General features: G+C 42.4%; 1 protein-coding gene across 1 annotated transcript in view; it reads left to right on the top strand.

The window, feature by feature from the left end:
* The window catches only part of LOC121434732 (lysine-specific demethylase RSBN1L-like), a 52810-nt gene extending 32870 nt beyond the window's left edge, over positions 1–19940 (top strand). Inside the window, exons 4-8 of the mRNA XM_041633660.1 lie at positions 6769–6906; positions 8775–8917; positions 12346–12513; positions 16223–16331; positions 16414–19940. Of these exons, the coding sequence (XP_041489594.1) occupies positions 6769–6906; positions 8775–8917; positions 12346–12513; positions 16223–16331; positions 16414–17055 (1200 nt within the window). The 3' untranslated portion in view covers positions 17056–19940. The remainder of the gene's footprint in view (positions 1–6768; positions 6907–8774; positions 8918–12345; positions 12514–16222; positions 16332–16413) is intronic.
* Positions 19941–21208: the final 1268 nt, after the last annotated feature.

Raw genomic sequence — 21208 nt, 5'->3', positions numbered from 1 at the left:
TGGTATGGTTATAATAGGAGCTCTGAGTATTTTGTTCATAAACTTGATGGGCATATGTGTTAAAGTATTCCTGTCATTTGAATATCAGGATCAAAAGCTGCACAGATACGTGGTTTTGATAGATGAATTACTTTTTTTTCGAAACTCTTCTCCCAGTTTGTGTTCACATCAACAGTGGGCCATACTTCTGGTCACACTTCGTATCTTTTATTAACCATCGTTGGGGTTCAGCAGTATCATCTCCATGTAGTCTAGTTATCATTTGCCTGATGACTGTTAAATATGACTGTGTATTCCAGTGCTGGTTTGGTGGAGTTTCTGTTCTGCTCTTTCGCACAGATTTTAATTTCCTCCTATCTAGTAACTATAAAAATTGTATTGTAGATAAGATCTTTTTTGTTTTGTTTGTTTGTCGAGATAGGGTTTCTCTGTGTAATAGGCCTGACTGTCCTGGAACTAGCTCTGTAAACCCACAGAGATCCGCCTTCCTCTGCTTCCCCAGTGCTGGGATTAAAGGTGTGCACCACCACTGCCTGGCTAGATGAGATCTTTGCTCAGCCAAATAACACTTCTCAGTCAGTGTCTTGATTTATCATTCTTAGTGTTTTTTTGATGACTAGAAGTTAAGTTTAATCTAGTGTATAATTCTTTCTCAGTAATGGGTAGTGTATTTTGTGTCCTATTTTAAAAAATCTTTGTCTACTCCAAAGATAATGACAGTCTTTGGTGTTTTCTTTTGGAAACTTTTATTGTTATTCTTTCACACTTAAATCTGCAGCTCATCTCTGATTATACAGCAGGAGATAAAGATCAGGGTTCCTCCAGGTGTGGTGGGTGTGCCTGTGATGTAACCTCAGGAGGGGAGGCAGGAGAGCCTGGGTGTCAGGATTAGCATGGGCTAGATAATGAAACCCTGTCTTTAAAAAGTCAAAACTCAAACAGGGTTAATAGTTTTCAGTGGAGTAGGTGTGCAGACGCAGCACACACACACACACACACACACAGCACGCACACAGATGCAAAGATGCTGACTTCCTGATGCACTGCAGTCTCCTTGTGGCAAGTCAGCCAATCCTGCCCAGGGCTCTCTCTGGGCTTTGCTCCTCTATTGCCCTTTTATGACTGCTCAACAGGGAACCCAGTGGAGCAGGACACTTCCTGTAGAATGGCCCGCCCCCGCCCCCGAGAGATGGCCTGGTGGATAAAGACCTGACCAAACGAAGCCTGGCAGCTGGGTTTGATCCCTGGCTGCTGCCCAAGTGGAGGAGGGAAGCAGTTCCAGTTCCACGTTGGCCTCTGGCCGCCACAGGTTTGCTGTGGGGACCTTCAAACAAATGTAATTTAAAAAATTTTTAAAAACTTAAAAACTAGAGTGATTTTTTATTACATTATCTGCATAAATATATATATATATATATATATATATATATATATATATATATATGTATTGTAAAAAGACAGAAGACAGCACGTACTAGTGAAGGCAGAGTAAGGAATCCTTATCTACTATTGGTGACACTGTTACTAGGGGAGCCAGTACCGAATGTGGTGTGGAAGTTCCATAAGTTCGCTGGTATATGCTGAAGGAAATGGGATTAGTATGTCAAGGAGACATCTGTCCTGATGTCTGTACTACAGCATTACAAGTGGAAACAGCCTTACCCAGCGAAAGGATAAGAAAATCTATGCATGTAAGTTATGTGCATATGGACTCCTGTTCTAAGTCTGCCGTTTACTGAAGCCTTACATTAAGACCAATCCCACAAGGTTTTAGGCATGGAACCTGAGAAAGGGGATCTGCCAGAAGCTGAGCCTTCCGTGTATGGTAGTCACTGCAGAAAGGAAGGCGAGTGAGGGCTGGTAGCCAGGAGACTACGTTTCCAGTCTGCTGCAGCTAAGACGTTCTCATGTGCTGTTAACAGTGAGGTATTGGCAGATCCCCACTCTTGTATGGGGTGGGAACCAAGGCTGTAACTGGGAAAGTCCATTTTTCTGCCTTATTAATTTAAAGATGAATATTAATAACATTTTTATTGAAGTTATACGTATTTTTAAAATAAAACGAATAAGGGGCTTAGGAGTTGTGTCCTTCCATAAAGTGCTAATGTCCAAGCATGAAGCCCTGAGTTCTGTCTCTAGCATCCTGAGAAAAGCCCACGGCAGCCGAGCCCTCCTGTGATTCCGGTGCTGGGGAGGCAGAGACAGGAGGGGCCCTGAGGTCTGGTTGCAAGCCAGTCTGGCCAAATTTTCAAATTCTAGGCCCTGTGAGAGACCCATGTGTTAGAAATTAAGGTGGAGAAGATTGAGGTAGACAGTGATTCCTTCTCTGACCGTGCCCTTAAATATCATCCATCACAGTTGTATTTGAAAGTGTATGTTAGACGTGGTGCCCTCTTGTGTCACCCTCCTTTCCATATCAGGTGGTGTTAGACTGCATCACCAAGAGTGTGAAGCAGGGGCAGGAAGTAGCTTAACAGGTAAAGGCCTTGCCACCAAGCCTAACCCGACACCTACGTGGTGGAAGGAGAGAATCTGCTCTCCCGTGGACTGTCCCGTGACCTCCACACACGGACCAACCTATCCCAGATCCCTGTCTTTCTTTCCCATGAACACCAGCGAAAGGATAAACATAGGCAAATAATAAACAACAAATAACTGTTAAACAGTAATGTGGCAGACACCCACTGATTAACATAAGGGACTGCGCTACTCCCTAAAGACGAGACAGAGAGCTGCTGCTTTACTCCTTCGTCTCTAAGCGCCTGCATTTTACCTGCTTTTCCCTTTACTCCAGATTGACACTGATACAAGTTGACATGTGTTTTAGGTGTTTTATGGATTGCTGTTCAGAAGAACTGCTAATATCTTGGGATATTGATGGGAGTACTAAAACAGGTTTTGAAATAAAAATAGTTCATGCTGCAGGAACCAGCCATGAAAAGCTAAATATGAACAGACCACCCAAGGGAAGTTTTTTACTTCCAGCCATTATCACCTGCCAGTGTAGAACATAGCCATAATAAATTTAATGGAGGCCTGGGTCTCAGTAGTTTACCCTGAGGTAATACCTGTTTGCAGGAAGGACCACAAACTGAGTTTACCCGAGCACCAGCCAAGAACAGACCATCCAAAGGAAGTGCCTAATGTTCCAGCCACTGTAGATAGGACCACCTGCCAGCACACACTCACCAGGACACCCCTGGACAAATGTCAGCCAGTCGGGAATCCTGAACCTCAGAAACCCCTCACCCCCACCTTTACTACTATAAAACCCAACTCTAACTGAGCTCCAGGCTCTCTGATTATTGCAGTACCGCTGGACATGCAAAGAGACCGAGTGTGCAAACTTGCATAAAATAAAGGCTCTTTTGCTTTTACTTTTATGTACAGGACTCGGTCTCCTTGTTGGTATTTGGGGGACTTCGTGGATCAGGGAATAACACATGCATTCTAGATCAAACAAATTTCGTTTATCTGCTGAGTCTTTTCAGAAATGTAGCATACATATGGGCATTTATTGCACAAGGATTTTCCAAACTTACTTGATTATATTATTTTTTAAAGCTTAGTCATGGTTGAATATCTCCATCTCCCCTCAGATGGCCTCAAATTTGCAATACCCTGTGCCTCCTCCCCAGTAGGTCTGTGCTGGTGTACCCGGCTCAGCCTTTGCTGTCCTGGAATCCCTATGTAGACCGGGATGGTTTCACACAATAGAGATCTGCTTGCTTCTGACTCCTGAGCGCTGGGGTTAAAGATGTGCACCACACACCAGCCTTCTCCCTCTTTCTTGTGGAGTAGAAATAGTTATCTGATTAAAAAAAAAGTTACGTGACAGTGGGGCAGAAGCCAGCTTTACTTATTAGAGAAATAAATTATTTCAAACAGTGTGCCTTCATTTACACACTAGCTAAATAGACGTAGAATTTCAGACTTATTTCCCCTTCCCTTGGTCGCCCTTAAATTCACTTTACACAGTGTTCTTTCATGTCTTTTATATGCAGTCATGGCATATAGTAGAAAAAGCTATTTTTTTTCTCTTTTTCTTGCTATGAAAGAGTATTAAATATCACGTCTTCGGGAGAGCTCATATTGAAGTGTGCTTACTACTTGAGAAGAATTCACTCATTGAAAATTCTTTTATGTTATTTAATGAAATTAATTATTTAATTGAAAATCATATACATTATTTAATGGGTTATTACTTGATGTAGTAAAGTGGACCTATGTTCATCTCTTTTTTCATAACTCAAATAATGTTTTGTTTTTCGAGACAGGGTTTCTCTGTAGCTTTGGAACCTGTCCTAGAACTAGCTCTTGTAGACCTGGCTGACCTCAAAGTCACAGAGATCCGCCTGTTTCTGCCTCCTAGATGCTGGGGTTAAAGGTGTGTATCTCCACCACCCAGCCTCTGTTTGGGTAGTTTTAAAAATTATTTATTTTATTGGTGTTTTGCTCGAATGTATGTCTGTGTGAGAGTGTTGGGTCCCCTGGAACTGGAGTTTCCGTCAGTTGTGAGCTGCCATGTGGTGCTGGGAATTGAACCAGGGTCCTCTCTTAACCTGTGTACCGTCTCTCCAGCACCCCCCTCTTTTTTCCTTTCAAGACAAAGTTTCTCTCTGGAGCCTTGGTTGTCTTAGAACTTATTTTGTATGTCAGGCTGGCCTCGAACTCAGAGATGTACCTGCCTCTGCCTCTGTAGTGCTGGGATTAAAGGGGTGTGTGTCTTCACTGCCCAGCCTCTGGTTTGGTATTTTGTCTTGTTTGTACATGGGTACTAAGGATTTATTGGTGGTTAGAATTGTTTAGTGACATAGGTGATACTCAGGTATCTGACTTAAATAAATGTATGCACAGCAAACTTAACTGCCTGTATGACATGGAAACATTAGCTCCCTAAATTGTCCTTTGTTACATTTCAAAACCCTCGCTAAGTTTGTGTTTTATAACATAAGTTGATCTTACTTCTTCCCTTCCTCTCCCTGCCCGTGTTGGGGATCAATCCCAGGACTGTATAAATGCTAGGCAAGGGATTCCACAGATCTGCACCCTCAGCCCGAATTTCCCTCTTCAATAGCTTTGTGGTTTCTCATAATTCATATGGTCACATGCAGATCTCAAACCAAGTACATGAATGCAGAATCATTTAATAGTTTTTGTATTGTAATCTGGAATGTTCGCTGGAGTTCAGACTGGCGACTGTGGGTTTGTCCAAGACGACCGTACTGAACCACACTCATGGACAGGTTGCCTCCTGTTAATCTGGGATGTTTGTTAGAGTTCAGAATGGCGACTGGGTTTGTTCAAGACGACCGTACTGAACCGCACTCTGACCAGGTTCCCACTGTGATACCGTCATGTCTCTGAGTCAGTTTGTTGTTTCTGTGGCCGTGGTCCTCAGCTTCCTAATGCTGTGACTCTAACACGGTTCCTCATGTTGTGTCCTCAACCATAAAACTATCCCGTTGCTACCTCATAACTGTAATTTTGCTATGTTGTGAATCGTGATGTGAACACCTGGCACAACCCAAAGGTTGGGAAACATTGATGTAGGGATGATGGGACCTTTTAGGGGAAGTATGATCTATACATTTTGTGACTTGGGGCTTGGCTTGTGAACCTGAGCAGTGAAGTTTTGACAGATAATGGAAAAGTTAAACTTACAATTCTTAAATAAAGTTAATGTTCATCATGATAAAAATTTAAAGAATCAATGCTTGCTGGTTATGATAAGAATGAGATTCTGGTGTCCTGGAGTTATTCTAGGGGAATAGAATATTTACTGTCATGTTCCCTAAAGTATGTGGGCTGGAACTGGCACTTTGCATGTGTTAGTCTATGTATGCCGCTGCAGTTGTATAGTTTTATAATAACAAAAGCATGGCCATTTAGGTTTGCCTGTACTACAGGACTGTCGCTTAAACTAGGTCAGCCCTGGGCAAACTAATCAGTGATCTTCAACATATTGTGACCACAAAGTCTTACTTTTGTAAAAAGCGGTAATTGGAATTTTGACTAAAGTTTATTTAGGAAAAGAAGCTTGAAATGATACCTCCCATTTCTGTACAACGCACCATCGTCTGTGAGGAGCAGATGAGCAATCCAGGTGTCAGCACACCCACAGACAGGCCGCTCGGTCACACAGGTGCTTTAGGTAGTGAGCACTGCCTTTTCTTCTCTGATCTGGGTCACAAGGAGAGCAGGAGGACTTTATGTGGGATCTGAAGTTAGCAGGTTGATGGCAGGGGTGATTTTGTGGCCTAGGATTTCCACCTCGGCGTTTCAGCCATTTCATCAGAGTTGAGGATAGCGTGTGAACTGGCTGCAGTGAAAATCTTATCCAGAATGAAAGGAAATCCTTAGTGGCTGTTGACATTTAACCACTAGGAATGTGGGTCATTTGACACTTGTGGGGAAAGATAAGAGCTGTCTATTTAGAAAAATGGTATGTCGTTTTGAATATTTTTAGTAGCACTGTATTAAACAACTATAGAAGACGGTGCAGCTGGTTGTCCATACAGTGTTCATTTGAGCTCTTCTAGTGAGTAGTGCAGACAGAGAAACAGAAATTAGCTGGCTTAGTAATATTTTTTATAAAATGCCCCACTATTATTACAGACTTCTTTTTTTTTTCTGCCTTGTATTTTCTTTATTTCTGGCTATGTTCTAGTAGTCTGAAATGATGTAATTCATTGTTATCTGACAATAACAAACACTTCATATATATATGTCTGACTTATTTAACTTAATTACATTCATGTCCCTCAGGTAAAAAGAACATATTCTCATGGTACTTACAGAGCTGGCCCCATGCGACAGATTAGCTTGGTGGGAGCCGTTGATGAAGAAGTGGGAGATTTCTTCCCTGAGTTCCTTGACATGTTGGAGGAGTCACCGTTCTTAAAAGTAAGAGAAAGTCTTAGCATTCTAAGTTGTGGGTGTTACTTTCAAGTTATAGTTGATACAGATGAATGGTTGTTTACAATTATTTTTTAATTTTTATTTAAATTCAAAAAAGGAAACCTATGTATACATGCAGTTTCTCAGCTTTTTTTTTTTTTTTTTTTGTGTGTGTGTGTGTGTTTGTTTGCTTGTTTTTCGAGACAGGGTTTCCCTGTGAAGCAGTCCTGACTGTTCTGGAACTCACTTTGTAGACCAGGCTGGTCTCAGACTCAGAGATCTGCTTGCCTCTGCCTCCCAAGTGCTGGGATTAAAGGCGTGCGCCACCGCTGCCCAAATTTCTCAGTCTTTATTGTAATGACAAAGTTAAAGGGTGAATCAGCAAATAACATTGCTTCTTATTGCGTCTGTACAAGAAGATTCAGATGAGGATGCCTAGTAAGCTTTGTGAGAACCAGGGTGTGGTGGGAACGTGGTGTGAACTGGCCTGGGGAGCTGTACAGTCGGTGGTGGGAACATGGTGGGAACTGACCTGGGGAGCTGTACAGTTGCATCAAACATTCAGCTCATGCTCCATTTTTGTTTCTAAAATTTTTCTAATCAACTTCCATTTTAAATTCTTTTAAAAAAATGTATTCATTATTATGAGTACACGTGGGTTTGGGGCACCCACGGGCCATGAGGTACATGTGGCTGTCAGAAGACAACTTTGTGCACCCTGCCCCCATCTTTTCCATGTTAAATTTCATCTTTTTCACATTTGCATGCGTTGTGGGACTCGGACACAGGCCGCGTCAGTTTTGTGCCGAGCTCTCCTGCTGCGCAGCCTTGCAGCCAGGCCCTCCCCTCCCTTCTGTTTTGGAGTAGCTGCTGCATTCTTACTGCATCTGCACTGCGTAGTTAGTTCCTTAATAAGCAATAATACAAGGGTGAGTGTGACGCTCCCGACAGGTAGGGCCGTGGTCACAGCAGAATGTGGGGCTGCTCTCCAGCCGACCACCTGAGCCATTGCATGACTGGCTGTGTCCTGCCTCATGTGTTACATAGCCTGTGGTCTACTTTGACTTTATTTTTCTTTCTTTCTTTCCCCCTTTATAGCTTTTACACTTTTTGTTTCTTTTTCCTTTTCCAGTTAGTCATAGCAAGTACTTTGAGCATAATCATTTTTCTTGTTTGTAGAAAATTTAGCTCTTCTTTTAAACGGGACTGTGAGGTGATGAAGACATCCCATCCTTCCATCTAGTGCTCTCGTCCTCGTCTTTCCTCCTCCCTCACTTCTTTAGGAATTTAGTTTCTGCTTTAAGACCAGCAGTCTTGTCGGGCGGTGGTGGTGCACGCCTTTAATCCCAGCACTCAGGAAGCAGAGGCAGGCGGATCTCTGTGAGTTCGAGGCCAGCCTGGTCTACAGAGCCAGTTCCAGGACAGGCTCCAAAGCTACAGAGAACCCTGTCTCAAAAAAAGAAAAAAAGCAGCCTTGTCAAGAAACTACTAAACAAATAATTTGATTGGTTTGTGTGTGTGTGTTTTTTTATGACATTAGTATTTGATTATCACCAATTAAGGGTGTGTTTGACTTTTTGGTGGAGGTGGGTTTAGGTTGGATATGTGTTTAAGAGGGGAACTTTTTTCCTCCAATCTAATTTTAACCTTTGCTAATACATGGTAAAGATTTTTATAAGGGAATTAGAATTTTTTGTTTTAATTATCAGTCTGTTTCATTAGTTGACTCTAGGTAATATTTTTTGAGATTAATATAATTACATTATTTACCCCTCTCTCTTACCCCACCCACATATCTCTCCTCGTAATAGCTTTAGTACATATTTGAAGATATATTTTGAGAATAACTAATTTGTGCTATTATTTGTTTCTAGTGTACGTTGCCGTGGGGAACACTCTCTAGTCTAAAGCTAGAGAGTCGGAAAGATAGCGATGATGGCCCCATCATGTGGGTGCGTCCAGGAGAGCAGATGATCCCTGTGGCGGACATGCCAAAGTCGCCCTTCAAGAGGAAAAGGTATGTCGGCAGTGTGCTAGCATCCTTGATTATAAAACATCCAGAATAAATGAAACATGAGACGGAAGCGAATGAGAATAATTACAGCCTTTAATCCCAGCACTCGGGAGGCAGAGGCAGGCGGATCTCTGTGAGTTCGAGGCCAGCCTGGTCTACAAGAGCTAGTTCCAGGACAGGAACCAAAAACCACAGAGAAACCCTGTCTTGAAAAAAAAAAAAAGAGAGAGAGAATAATTACAGTGAGGAGTATGTAGTTGGTTGTTTTTATTCTTTGGACTCCTTACACTTTACTCTTGGGGGCCTGCCACCCACCTCCCAAATAAACCACACGGAGGTACCCAGCCTTAGCTTGGCTTGTTTCTTGCCAACTTTTCTTAAATTATCTCATCTACCCTTTGCCTCCGGGTATTTTCCTTTTCTGTTTCTGTGTATCTTTTCTTTCCTTCTTATTCCGTGTCTGGCTGTGTGGCTGTATGGCCCCTGGATCTTTCCTCCTTCTTTCCTATGTATTCTCTCTGCCTGTCAACCTCACCCATTCTTCCTCCTGCCTTGCTGGTAGCTGTTCAGCCCTTTATTAGACCAATAGGGTATTTTAGACAGGCAGAGTAACAGCTGCGCAGAGTGAAGCGAATGCAGTGTAAACAAAAGCAGAGCATCTTTGAATAAACAAATATTCTAACACATCATAAACTAATATTCTACAACAGCAGTGGAGAAGATCTCACTCATGGAGAGACAAACTGGTTAGAATAAATTTAACAAGTATTCAAAACTTGTATTAAGAACTAACCCACATCATTGGGAAGACAGAAAATAATACAAAGAGAAAATGAAAGTTCACTGTCTTCCAGGTTTTAGAAGAACTTCAGTCGACTTTTCATTTCACTTGGATATTTGCTCCTATACTGGAGAGAATGAATTTACTTTATGCATGTGTGGTGTCATCAGAGAGTTACTAAAAATTTAGGCCAGGAGGTGGTGGTGCACACCTTTAATCCCAGCACTCGGGAGACAGAGGCAGGTGGAAGAAAGAGAGAGAGAGAGAGAGAGAGAGAGAATTATTAAAAATTTATAAACTATGCATGGAGCAAAAGTTGGAAAAATATACACTAAAGTTAACTTTGTGGTCATAGAACTGGGGGTGCTAGGGGGCAGTGTGGCTTTTTTTTTCTATAGATACCTAAAATGATTTTAACAGTATCATGAATTATTACAAACAACAAAACAGGGTTGGGGGAGATGACTCAGGAGACCCAGGCTCCATTCCCAGTGCTCACATGCTGGCTCACAGCCATCCAGCGCCAGGGGTCCCATGCCCTTTCTGACCTGTGAAGGCACCAGACACACACATGATACACTGCATACATGCAGGCCAACGATTCATGTGTATAAAATAAATGAATCTAAAACAAAACAGGGTAAGACGTCATGGAGCAAATGGTAGGTTTCCTGACCGCAGGGACTGTTGGGCTTGCTGTATGGTGTCTGCTGCTTAATAAATAATGGAATCCAAGAGTTAAGTTCTAAGTTGGTAACAGTTGTAAAATTGTGTTTTATAGAGCTTATTCTCTTCTCTTTTTTGAAAGATTACTTAAAACATTTTAATGATGTGTTTTTGTTTGTCTGTGGGTATATGCATGTGTGGGTATGTTCATATATGTGCAGATGCCTGTGGAGGTCACAGGTGTTACACGCTGCCCCCCGGGAGCTGGAGATACAGGTAGTTCTGAGCCACCCAACACAGGCTCTCGAAACTCTCCATAGCCCTGGATGTCCTGAAACTCTGTGTAGACCAGGGTGGCCTCAGCTGAGTGTTTGAGCCTTTCCACCTTGCTTGTTTCAGGAACTGAGTAAAGAACTTAGTCAGAAAATCTGTTGCCAGATGATATAGATACAAATTTTTAGATATAATTTAAAGGGTTCACCAGCCCCTCGGAATTTCTCTGTACTTCAAGGTTTAGAGCCCCTGATATATGTGATGCTTCATGGCCTGGTGCTGTCCAAATAACCACAGTACTGCGTGCTGCTTGTGTATTTAGGGGTTTGAGTGTGATGTCACTTGTCTATTAGCCCATGTTTCCAAACAGGTAGAATATTAATCACAAAGAGTCTGGTAAGACGCGTGCAGGGATGTAGGAGGAGCAGCAGGCAGTAGAGTGGTCACAGCGTGCAGGGATGCAGGAGGAGCAGCAGGCAGTAGACTGGGGTCACAGCGTGCAGGGATGCAGGAGGAGCAGCAGGCAGTAGAGTGGTCACAGCGTGCAGGGATGCAGGAGATGCAGCAGGCAGTAGAGTGGGGTCACAGCGTGCAGGGATGCAGGAGATGCAGCAGGCAGGTGAATGGTCACAGCGTGCAGGGATGCAGGAGGTGCAGCAGGCAGTAGAGTGGTCACAGCGTGCAGGGATGCAGGAGATGCAGCAGACAGTAGAGTGGTCACAGCGTGCAGGGATGCAGGAGGTGCAGCAGGCAGTAGAGTGGTCACAGCGTGCAGGGATGCAGGAGATGCAGCAGGCAGTAGAGTGGTCACAGCGTGCAGGGATGCAGGAGGTGCAGCAGGCAGTAGAGTGGTCACAGCGTGCAGGGATGCAGGAGATGCAACAGGCAGTAGAGTGGTCACAGCTAGTGGAGGACTCACAGCATCAGAAGAGGAGAGCGGCAGAAGCCGACCATCTGGAATAGCCTAGCAGAAGGTGCTGCAGAGGGAGGGAGTGGAGATGCCTCTGCTGTGTGCGAGGAGAGTGGGCAGCAGGTTCTTAGTGCTCTTGAGCAGAAGACGGGCAGGAGGGCCTGTGGAAGGTGAAGACTTTTTTTCCCCTCTAGTAACTGTTTTGTGGACCCACTGCCTGTCGTCGTCGTTAACCTGGGGGTGGGGTCTTTTTTGCTAATTTATTTTTGTCTTTCTTTGAAATTCTCCTAAGAGTAGCACCCTCCTCTCTACTGTAGTCTCAGCTTAGACAGCACCTGGCCTATGGCGTGTGTCGTGTGAATATTGAATTAATCTATTTAAAAAGTTATGTCAGGCAGTGATGGCACACTTAGTCTCTGCACTTGTGAGACAGAGGCAGGTGGATTTCTGTGAGTTAGAGGCAAGCCTAGTCTACAGAGTCAATTCCAGGATCTCCAGAGCTGTTTGTTACACAGAGAAACCCTGTCTCAACCCCCGCCCCCCCCCCCCAAAAAAAAACAAAGAAAGGAAAAAAGAAAGAAATGTGTTGCTTCTAGAAGTATGTGTATTGTTGAGTGCCCCACACTCCAGGGCTGCCACTTGTGGGAAAGGATTTTCCAGAATTGACATGTCTTATTTTTTGTTTGCCTTTATTCATTTTAAGAATTAAACATCTCCTTTTGTCTGAAATTATGTGAGTATGAAATGCCTGGTAAGGAAACAAGCCTCAGTATTTAAATGCAAATCTCTTTTAATAAACAGGACTACCAATGAAATAAAAAACCTTCAGTATCTACCTCGAACCAGCGAGCCTCGGGAGATGCTGTTTGAAGACAGGACGAGGGCCCACGCTGACCACATAGGCCAAGGCTTTGAGCGACAGACCACAGCTGCCGTGGGGGTGCTGAAGGCTGTGCACTGTGGACAGCGGTACACAAGCTGCTTTCTCAGATTTATTCTGTGTGTCTGAATGTTTCGCCTGAATCCCACTCGCCTGAATCCCACGCGTGCAGTGTCTGGTGGGGCAGAAGAGGACAGTTGGGGTTGTCACATGGGTGCTAGGGATGGGCTTGAGTCCTCTGGAAGAGCAGCCAGCGCTCTTAACTGCTCAATTCCAGCCCCACTATTGCTGTTTGTTGGTGATGGCTGTACTAGAACTTGAACCTGGGTTCTTCCTTACACTAACTACTGTTATTTTATTATATTTTCTTTTACTGTTTTCGAGACAGTGTATTACTGTGGAGCTGGCCTTACTATGACTGTCCTGGAATCCACTATGTACATCAAGCTAGCCTCAAACTCACAAAGATTCACTTGCCTCTTCTTCCCAAGTACTGGAATTAAAAGTGTATGCCATTTAAAATCTTTATTGGGCCATGAGATGGTGGTAGAGACCTTTAGTCCCAGCACGGGGGAGGCAGGGGCAGGAGGCTCTCCGTGAATTTGAGGCCAGCCTGCTCTACAGAGAGGGTTCCAGGACAGCCAGGGCTGTGGAGAGAAACTTTTGTTTTGAAAAACAAAACAAAACAAAAGCTGGGCAGTGGTGGCACACGGCTTTAATCCCAGCACTCGGGAGGCAGAGGCAGGTGGATCTCTGTGAGTTCAAAGGCAGCCTGATCTACAAAGTGAGTACCAGGATAGGTTCCAAAGCTACAGAGAAATCCTGTCTCTATAAACAAAAAACAAAAAAGAAAAAAAAAAAAAAGAAAAAGAAAAACGAAACAAAAGCCCTGTATTGGAAATGTTCATAATTTCTTTTTGCTAGGGAAAATCATTTATTTTGCTTTTACATTTGGATAGCATAATTGAATTGAATATTTAAATTGCTAGACTCTAATTTGAGTGGAATAATTTCCTTTTTAAAATGACTAATGGAGAAATTCCTGGTTAAAGGGAACTAGATATACCTAGAGCTACTGTAAGCTCATTTACGAATATCTTGTATTACCCTTGGGAGGTCATTCATTATGTTGTGACCGTGGTGTGTGTTAGTGTGTCTGAGACTCGGTCCTCTTACTCTGCTTCTTTGAGACAGGATCCTGCATACTCAGTTCGGCTGCTGAGTATGCAGGAAAACTGCCTGCAAGCTTTCTGGGACTGGATTCTCTTGTTTTCCACTCCCATTTTGCCATAAGAACTCTGGGATTATAGTGCTCAACTTGGCATGGTTGGGGCTCTGAACCCGGGTCCTCACACTTGCTTAGTGCTTTGCCTGTGGAGCCCTCTCTAGCCCATAATTATACCCATAAAGTTAGGGTATAATTTACATTCAATAAAACATGTACCAATTTTAAGCCTGCTCCTTGTTTTTACTAATTTATTTAGCTATGTACTACAACGACAGTCAAGTTGTAGAACATTTGTCTTGTAGTATTCTTGGTAGCTCATTACTTCAGCCATTTCTTTACCTCAAATATCCATTCATCTGCTACTTTCTGTCCCTCTCGGTTAGTCTTTCAGCGATGTCTGAGGAGCAGCGCAGAGAAGGGAGGGCTGATTTTAACTTACGGGAGTCTAGAGGGCTAGAGCATGGTGTTTGGTCCAGCGCACCGGGAGAGAGCACTTGTGTTTTCTGTCCATACTCTCACTTTCTTCTGTGTTTTAGTCTTTGAAAAGTCTGCACTCCAGGAACTGGCTGCCCGGGAGACTCTCTCATTGAACCTTAGGGATTTGACTATATTATGACTTATATTTCTTTTTTTTTGAGATTGTATTTTTTGTTTGGTTGGTTTTTCCGAGACGACAGGGTTTCTCTGTGGCTTTGGAGCCTGTCTTGGAACCAGGCTGTAGCTTTTGTAGACCAGGCTGGCCGCAAACTCACAGAGATCCGCCTGTCTCTGCCCCCCCCCCCTCACCCCCCACTGCCGGGATTAAAGGCGTGCTCCACCACCGCCCGCCTGAGATTATATTTTTAATTACAACCTTTTTCTCTTCCCTTTCCTCTTTCCAGACCCTCCCTTCTATCCCTCCCTGCTGGCCTTTTCTTTTTATCAGTTGTTGCTATAGCCCTGTCTGTACTTGTATCTATGTACACAGCTCCATGTCTTAGCTCCGTATAATGTTCTTTTATGTCTGTTGCCTGGGATGAGCGTTTGTGTGCTTTTGTCCCCAGAGGGCCACCTCTCCCCACCTTTCTACTTAGCAGCCTGCAGTTCTTTGTGTAGGGTTGGGGCCTCAAAGGCTTTCCCCATGTGACTTTGCACACTTTGGTGTCCTTTTTGGGCAGTCCTGTTGGTGAGACTCCATGGGTGTAACTTATTAGGAGACAGGATCTCACAGCACAGCCCTGGTCATCTGGCTCGTAGAATTCTTCCACCCCCTCTCTACAGTGTTCCCTGAGCCTTAGCTGTGGGAGTGTTTTCTAGATGTGTTAGCTGAGACAGGGTTCCGTGACTCTGCACATTGATTGATCGTAGTTTCGGTCAGTTGTCTCCGTCAGGCTAGACTGTCAGGATTTAAGAAATGTAATGTCTCCAATGAAGAATGAGTATTTGTAATAGACATTTCGTAATTTATTGTTACTAAGACTACAGCAATGAAATAAAACTGCAAGGGGCTGGAGAGATGGCTCAGTGGTTAAGAGCTTTGCCTGCTCTTCCAAAGGTCCTGAGTTCAATTCCCAGCAACCACATGGTGGCTCACAACCATCTGTAAAGAGGTCTGGTGCCCTCTTCTGGCCTTCAGGCATATACACAGACAGAATATTGTATACATAATAAAAATAAATAAATATTAAAAAAAAAAAGAAATAAAACTGCAAGAGTCCTTAGGGGTTGTGTGCATCAGCATGGTTGTAGTATCTTTCCCATCTCACACTAACTGGGCCCAAGCCTACTTAGTGTCCAGAGCTTTTGAGATTGGGTGTGTTCAGGTAGACAGTATCTTCTGTAGAACAAGAAAGTATTTCTTCTCTCTCTGTTTTTTTTTTTTTTTGAGTGTCACTGTGTAATCCAGGTTACAGGCGTGAGCCACTTCTGCCCATACTTTTTATTATAAATTCATGATATACTAAATGTACATATTTATGAGATTCAGTGTGATATTTCAACACAGGTATACCCTATGTAACAGAGCAGAACACTCCTTTATCTGTTACTTCCACAACCACCACAGCATCCACCATTTTTGTGTGGTGAGAATGAAGTTCTCTCTTCTGCCTGTTTTGCAGTATTTAACTAAATGTTAACCATAGTCACCCTCCTGTACTACAGAACATTTCCAGTTATTCCTCCCTAATAACTCACTCTCTTCAGCCCAATAACTACCATTCTGTGCTTTGCCAAAGCCCCTTTAACTCACACATGGAAATGAGAACACATAGTGTGTGTCTTTCTTGTTTGCTTCAGCTTCTTTTATGCAGTATTTTATATTTTAATACTTAAAGAAAAATTGAACTGCATTAAAATGAGATATTTAGTTTTGATGGTTTGTATAATTTACAGATAATTCTGAGAGTAAAGACAGTTGTTAGTCTGTTTAGGTTGGAGCTCATGGCTAACCTGATTTTAACAGATGAAGTGGTTTTCTTTATTTGTAAGGTTTTGGTGTTGATCATAAACTAGTTTTGTTTGAATTTATTAAGGACTTAACAGAATGAAACATTAATGTAAGGTTCCTTTATTATCACCCTCCTTTACAGACCTGACCAGCCCCGAATAACCAAAGATGTGATTTGTTTCCATGCAGAAGATTTCTTAGAAGTGGTTCAACGAATGCAGTTAGATTTACACGAACCTCCACTGTCCCAGGTAAAACCAAAACTTAAAATAATCATCATTTTCACTTAGATTTTGTTGTGCAAAAGTCTTACCTGTATTTTTTTTTTCCCAGTGTGTTCAGTGGGTTGATGATGCAAAACTTAATCAGCTGCGGAGAGAAGGCATTCGCTATGCCAGGGTTCAGCTGTACGACAATGACATTTACTTCATTCCCAGGAATGTTGTTCATCAGTTCAAGACAGTCTCTGCTGTGTGCAGTTTGGCGTGGCATGTTCGACTTAAGTTATATCACGCAGAGGAGGACACTTGTCTCAGTGCGGTCACTCACGAAACATGCATGTCATCAGGTCCCAAGTCATCCGCTCTCGAACCTCACACTGGCAACATTCTTTGTGCTGTGAACCAAACCTCACCAGACTCTGTGTTTTCAGACAAACTTCCTTCTAAGTATGAATCACAACAGATTAAACATGAACCTATTGCACCTACACGAACCAAGGAAGACCCTTTGAGAGTTACTATAGCTGAAAAGACTAGAACCCCGAATAGCACGGAAGGCAAGACTGTTAAGACGAAGTTGGATCATGTTCAGTTTTCAGGTTTTCAGATTGACGTGGATTCTAAATTTGAAGACAGTAACAAAGACTTCAGGGAAGAACTGTGTCCTGGAAGTCTCAATGATATAGTTGATACACGGCAACAGAGTTCTGTGCACTCAAATCAAGACAAGAAGGATGATGGCAATTTGTGCTAAATTTGTACATTGTGTTTAAAATTCCTTTTTAAAGATAATTTGTAATAACGATTCATGAAATCTGAAAGCGAGCCTAGGAATTGCTCTCGTTGGTTACAACGTAGTTTATGTAGCTTCGTAACATTCCGCAGTGCCTGTCCGTGACTGAATCCGCGCACTAGGGCCCGCTGCACTGTCGCCATTGCCGGTCACATCAAAGGAGTCTGAGTTTGAGGTTCAGGATGGAGCTGACAAAAATCACATAAATATATTTTTTGTAATATGAGCCAGAATTCTTTTTTGACAATTTAAGGTTTTCCATAGAGCTTATTTATATCTCCTTTTCCTTTCCTGCCAAGTGTGTCAGCACTGTATGTACATAGCTTTCAAGAGTCTTCAGTACGATCCATATTGAAATGTGAGCCACCTAATAAAGGTTCATAACAATGAATGTTTTCTGTTGAGTTTGCAGAAACAACCTGACAATTCAGTTTGTTTCATCTATGTCTCTATTAATATATACATGTGGGGGAGGAAATGGAGGAAAATGTATGTGCTCAAATTTAGTAAATATTTTAATTTCCCATATTGTACAAACCTTCAAAAAACCAGGATTCAGTTATGAAAGCATATACATAATATATTGTGTGTTTGTGTGTGTGTACACACATGTGCGTGTATTTTGGGATGTATATATGTATATTGTTTTGCACAATTTCTTAAATTGATGAATATAGAAAATTCCTAGTGCTACTTTCTGGAATACATCTTAAAATATTTATGTTCAACAATAAGAAAATAATTAATAGGGAGTTAGAAGTTGGGAGAAACTAAGTATGTTGATGGTTTTATCCCTTTAGTTAATGAAGTTACGTGGCCAGATTCTTTAGCCCTAGTGTAATCCTCTTTTTCTAGGTGATAGAAATTTTTCTTACTAAAGGGCACCTGTATGTTTAATAATAGCTGAGTAAAAAACTGACATGCACAAAGTTGAATTATGGGCAATTAAAAGGCTTCTTTTACATTTTTCCATGCTACAAAAACAAATTTTTAAACAGAGGCAATGATAGTGACTCAGATGTAACAGCACCGTCAGCTCGTCTTTCTCAGGACCTCTCCCCGGCCGCCAGGCCAGTGTCAGGCATAGCCTCCTAGAGCTCTGGCAGGGCCGCTGTGTATGGTGAGTAGGGAAGTCTGCACAGCCTCGGTCTGCTCCACTTGGAAGTGTGTGTGGGGGGATGGAAGGAGCTCTTGCATTGCAAACGTTTTCCTTGTATTATCCTGGGTCCCTGTCTTGACTGACAACTTTCAGCCAGCTTTCCTGCGCTGCGCTGCCTTTCGGGAGACTGCCGTTTCCATTCCGTGGGTTCCATTTTCACCGCCCATGCTTTGTATGTGGTGAGGAACTGATGAGAATCAACGTTAGCAACAGTGGGAAGTCTTCTCTTCTGACTTACTAAGAAGATGGGCAGTGAAACAGGACATCTTGGTAGCTTACAGGAACTCAGCTTGTAGTGCGGACATTTCATGGAGTGGAGTAGTTCAAAGTCATGGCAGTGGAAATAAGGGTTTGCTCTCTATGTAACTGGCTGTCTTTCACTGCACTTACTTAAGCCACTTTAAGCTGAATTTAGGGTTCTTCATCATCTTTCTGGGGAACAGATTCTTAGTAAACGAGTGCTAAGACTAGGAAGGAATACTGTTAAGACCTGGATTTTAAATTAGGGGTGATATCTTTACCACGGTGTGTTTGTTCCTAGTCCCCTATAGTAGACACTCTGAGGTCATACTGCAAGGAAACACTGTTAGGTTGTTCCCCAGATAGATGAGCCTACGGTTTTCCCTTAAAGGAGCGCATGTTTCTTATGTAGCCCACAGTCAGTTACCCATAATGTAAAGGTTTAGTTGATTGTCAAATGCATACACCTCTGTGAAGGTGGGGTATGAATAACCAACGTGCTCAAGAGTTCGAGATAAAGCCTTACAGACTTGAATCATGCTTATGCCCCTGGTCTTACGGGTTCCTTTTTAAAAATCCTCTTCAGATGCCATCTGAGAACTTGCTGAACTGAGAACTACCTTTGTTACACACAAATACCTATTTTAATACTGCATATTAGTGGTTTTTTAGTTAGTATACTCTCATTCTCCATGTGAAATAAGATTTTTTTAATTTCCAATATCTTAGACCAGAACAATAAAGCACTTAAGATGCAGTTTTAATAAGGTCATATGCTATACAGAGTCATTGTTAATATGTTATTAAATGATATATAGACCTTCACTTCAAAACTTAGGTCTCTCTCTCTCTCTCTCTCTCACACACACACACACACACACACACACACACACACACACACATTTTCCCCTTCTTTTCTCATTTTATTTATATCCTCTTAGCTAAGTCATATATCCCATACTCAGGTTAGCTCTCAAAAGAATTAAACATTTTTGATATTTAGTTGCAAATTTACATAAAGCCATATATTGATTGTCTGTGTCCCTTACGACAAGACTGCTGACCTTAATGACCAGGTTGGTTTACACAGCACTGTGTATTGTATTATGTATGCATTTCTCTATAAACTTGCTTGAAATAGGCTTCTTTCTGAAATGGGAGGGGTAGGCAATTGAGGAAAAATTTTCTTAGGTTAAATGTTTTAAGAAATTTAATTAATGTACTCAAAATAAGATTTTCTTTTCTAAATTCAGTTCTATGGCAGGTAAGATTTTTTTTGTAAACAATAAATTAGCATTGCTTGGTAAACTCAGTTTTGGGGGGGCGAAAGGGACAGTTTATTGGTATGTAAAGCACTTATTTACATTTAGGTACAGATTTGTTTTTGGCATTTGAGAGGCTATTTTCCTTGTCTTCCACCTTTCAATAAATAAGATTGATAACCACAGTCTTTTTACCTTTGTTTTGTAATTTTCTTAAATTTAACATTTTAGTCTCAGACTCTTTGCAAGTTCCTGTTTCTGTCTTCAGATGGTAAAATTCTGAAAGTGATTCTAACCTGAAAGTCTTCCTTAATCTACCTCAAGGCAGTAATAAACATTACATTGCCCCAAGAGAGGGAACACCGAGGTCATTTTGGATCTTCAGTTAGGTGTGGGTTCTGGAGTGCACAGACCCGAGTATCTCTATTTCAGGACGAGGATGGGATAGGTTGTTAAGTGACATGGTGAACTTTATTTGCTCGGGTGGTAGGAAAAGCTCTTATTCTTTCTCTAGCCTGATTATAACTAGTATAACTAGATATGAAAGCAACATTGAACTGGTTTTAAAATGGATTGCTTATTTAATGAGAACACGATGCCTAATCTGGCTCTGACAGCTTACCTCAGGGAGTGAGTAGGATGGCGGAGGAGCCTTCCAGCCCTTTCTGGTTTGCTGGCTGGTCCGCCTCCCCTTTGTTGAATTCTTGCAGAACTCAGATTGAACACACATGAACCCCAGAGCTACAGTCCCAGGTCTCAGACATTCTTTCAGGCTGGCCTTGCAACCCAGACAGCCTTGAAGGCTTCCCACCTTATTGTTTAGTTCCTGTAGATTGTTGTGTACTGCAGATGGAAATGAAGAATATTAAACGTGGTAGCGGGGTGGTGGTGGTGCCACACCCCTAATCCCAGCACTCAGGCAGATCTCTGTGAGTTCAAGGCCAGCCTGGTCTACAGAGCTAGTTCCAGGACAGGCTCCAAAGCTACAGAGAATCCCTGTCTCAACAAACAACAACAAAAAGAATATTAAACACAAAACCTTTCTTCTTTATGAGCAATAAGAGGTTAAATTAAGAGACATATATACTGATTTCTTAAAAAATATTTAACTTTATGTGTATTTGGTATGAAGGTGCCAGATACCCTGGAGCTAGAGTTATAGACAGTTGTGAGCTGCCATGTGGATGCTGGGAATTGAACCCAGGTCCACTGGGAGAGCAGCCAGTGCTCTTGACCGCTGAGCCATCTCTCCAGCCCCTATATATACTGATTTTTGAAAGAGCAAGGCAGTGGGAGGAAGTAATCTTGCATTTCAGGAATGTATCTTTCTAGCTCATCCTAGATGTCATATCTGGTTAAAGGACATGAACGAGCTGATGGACCATGGGCAAGTAGAATCTGTGTTCAGTAGAAACAGAAAGCAAACTGTTAGTTTCTTCTTAAGATAGTACAT

Source organism: Microtus oregoni, unplaced genomic scaffold (assembly GCF_018167655.1).
Source record: "Microtus oregoni isolate MIOR12 unplaced genomic scaffold, Mior012 000044F_ref0000062, whole genome shotgun sequence".
Classification (NCBI taxonomy): Eukaryota; Metazoa; Chordata; class Mammalia; order Rodentia; family Cricetidae; genus Microtus; species Microtus oregoni.
The sequence above is the reverse complement of the archived record's forward strand: the minus strand, read 5'-3'. Positions and strand labels throughout refer to the sequence as shown.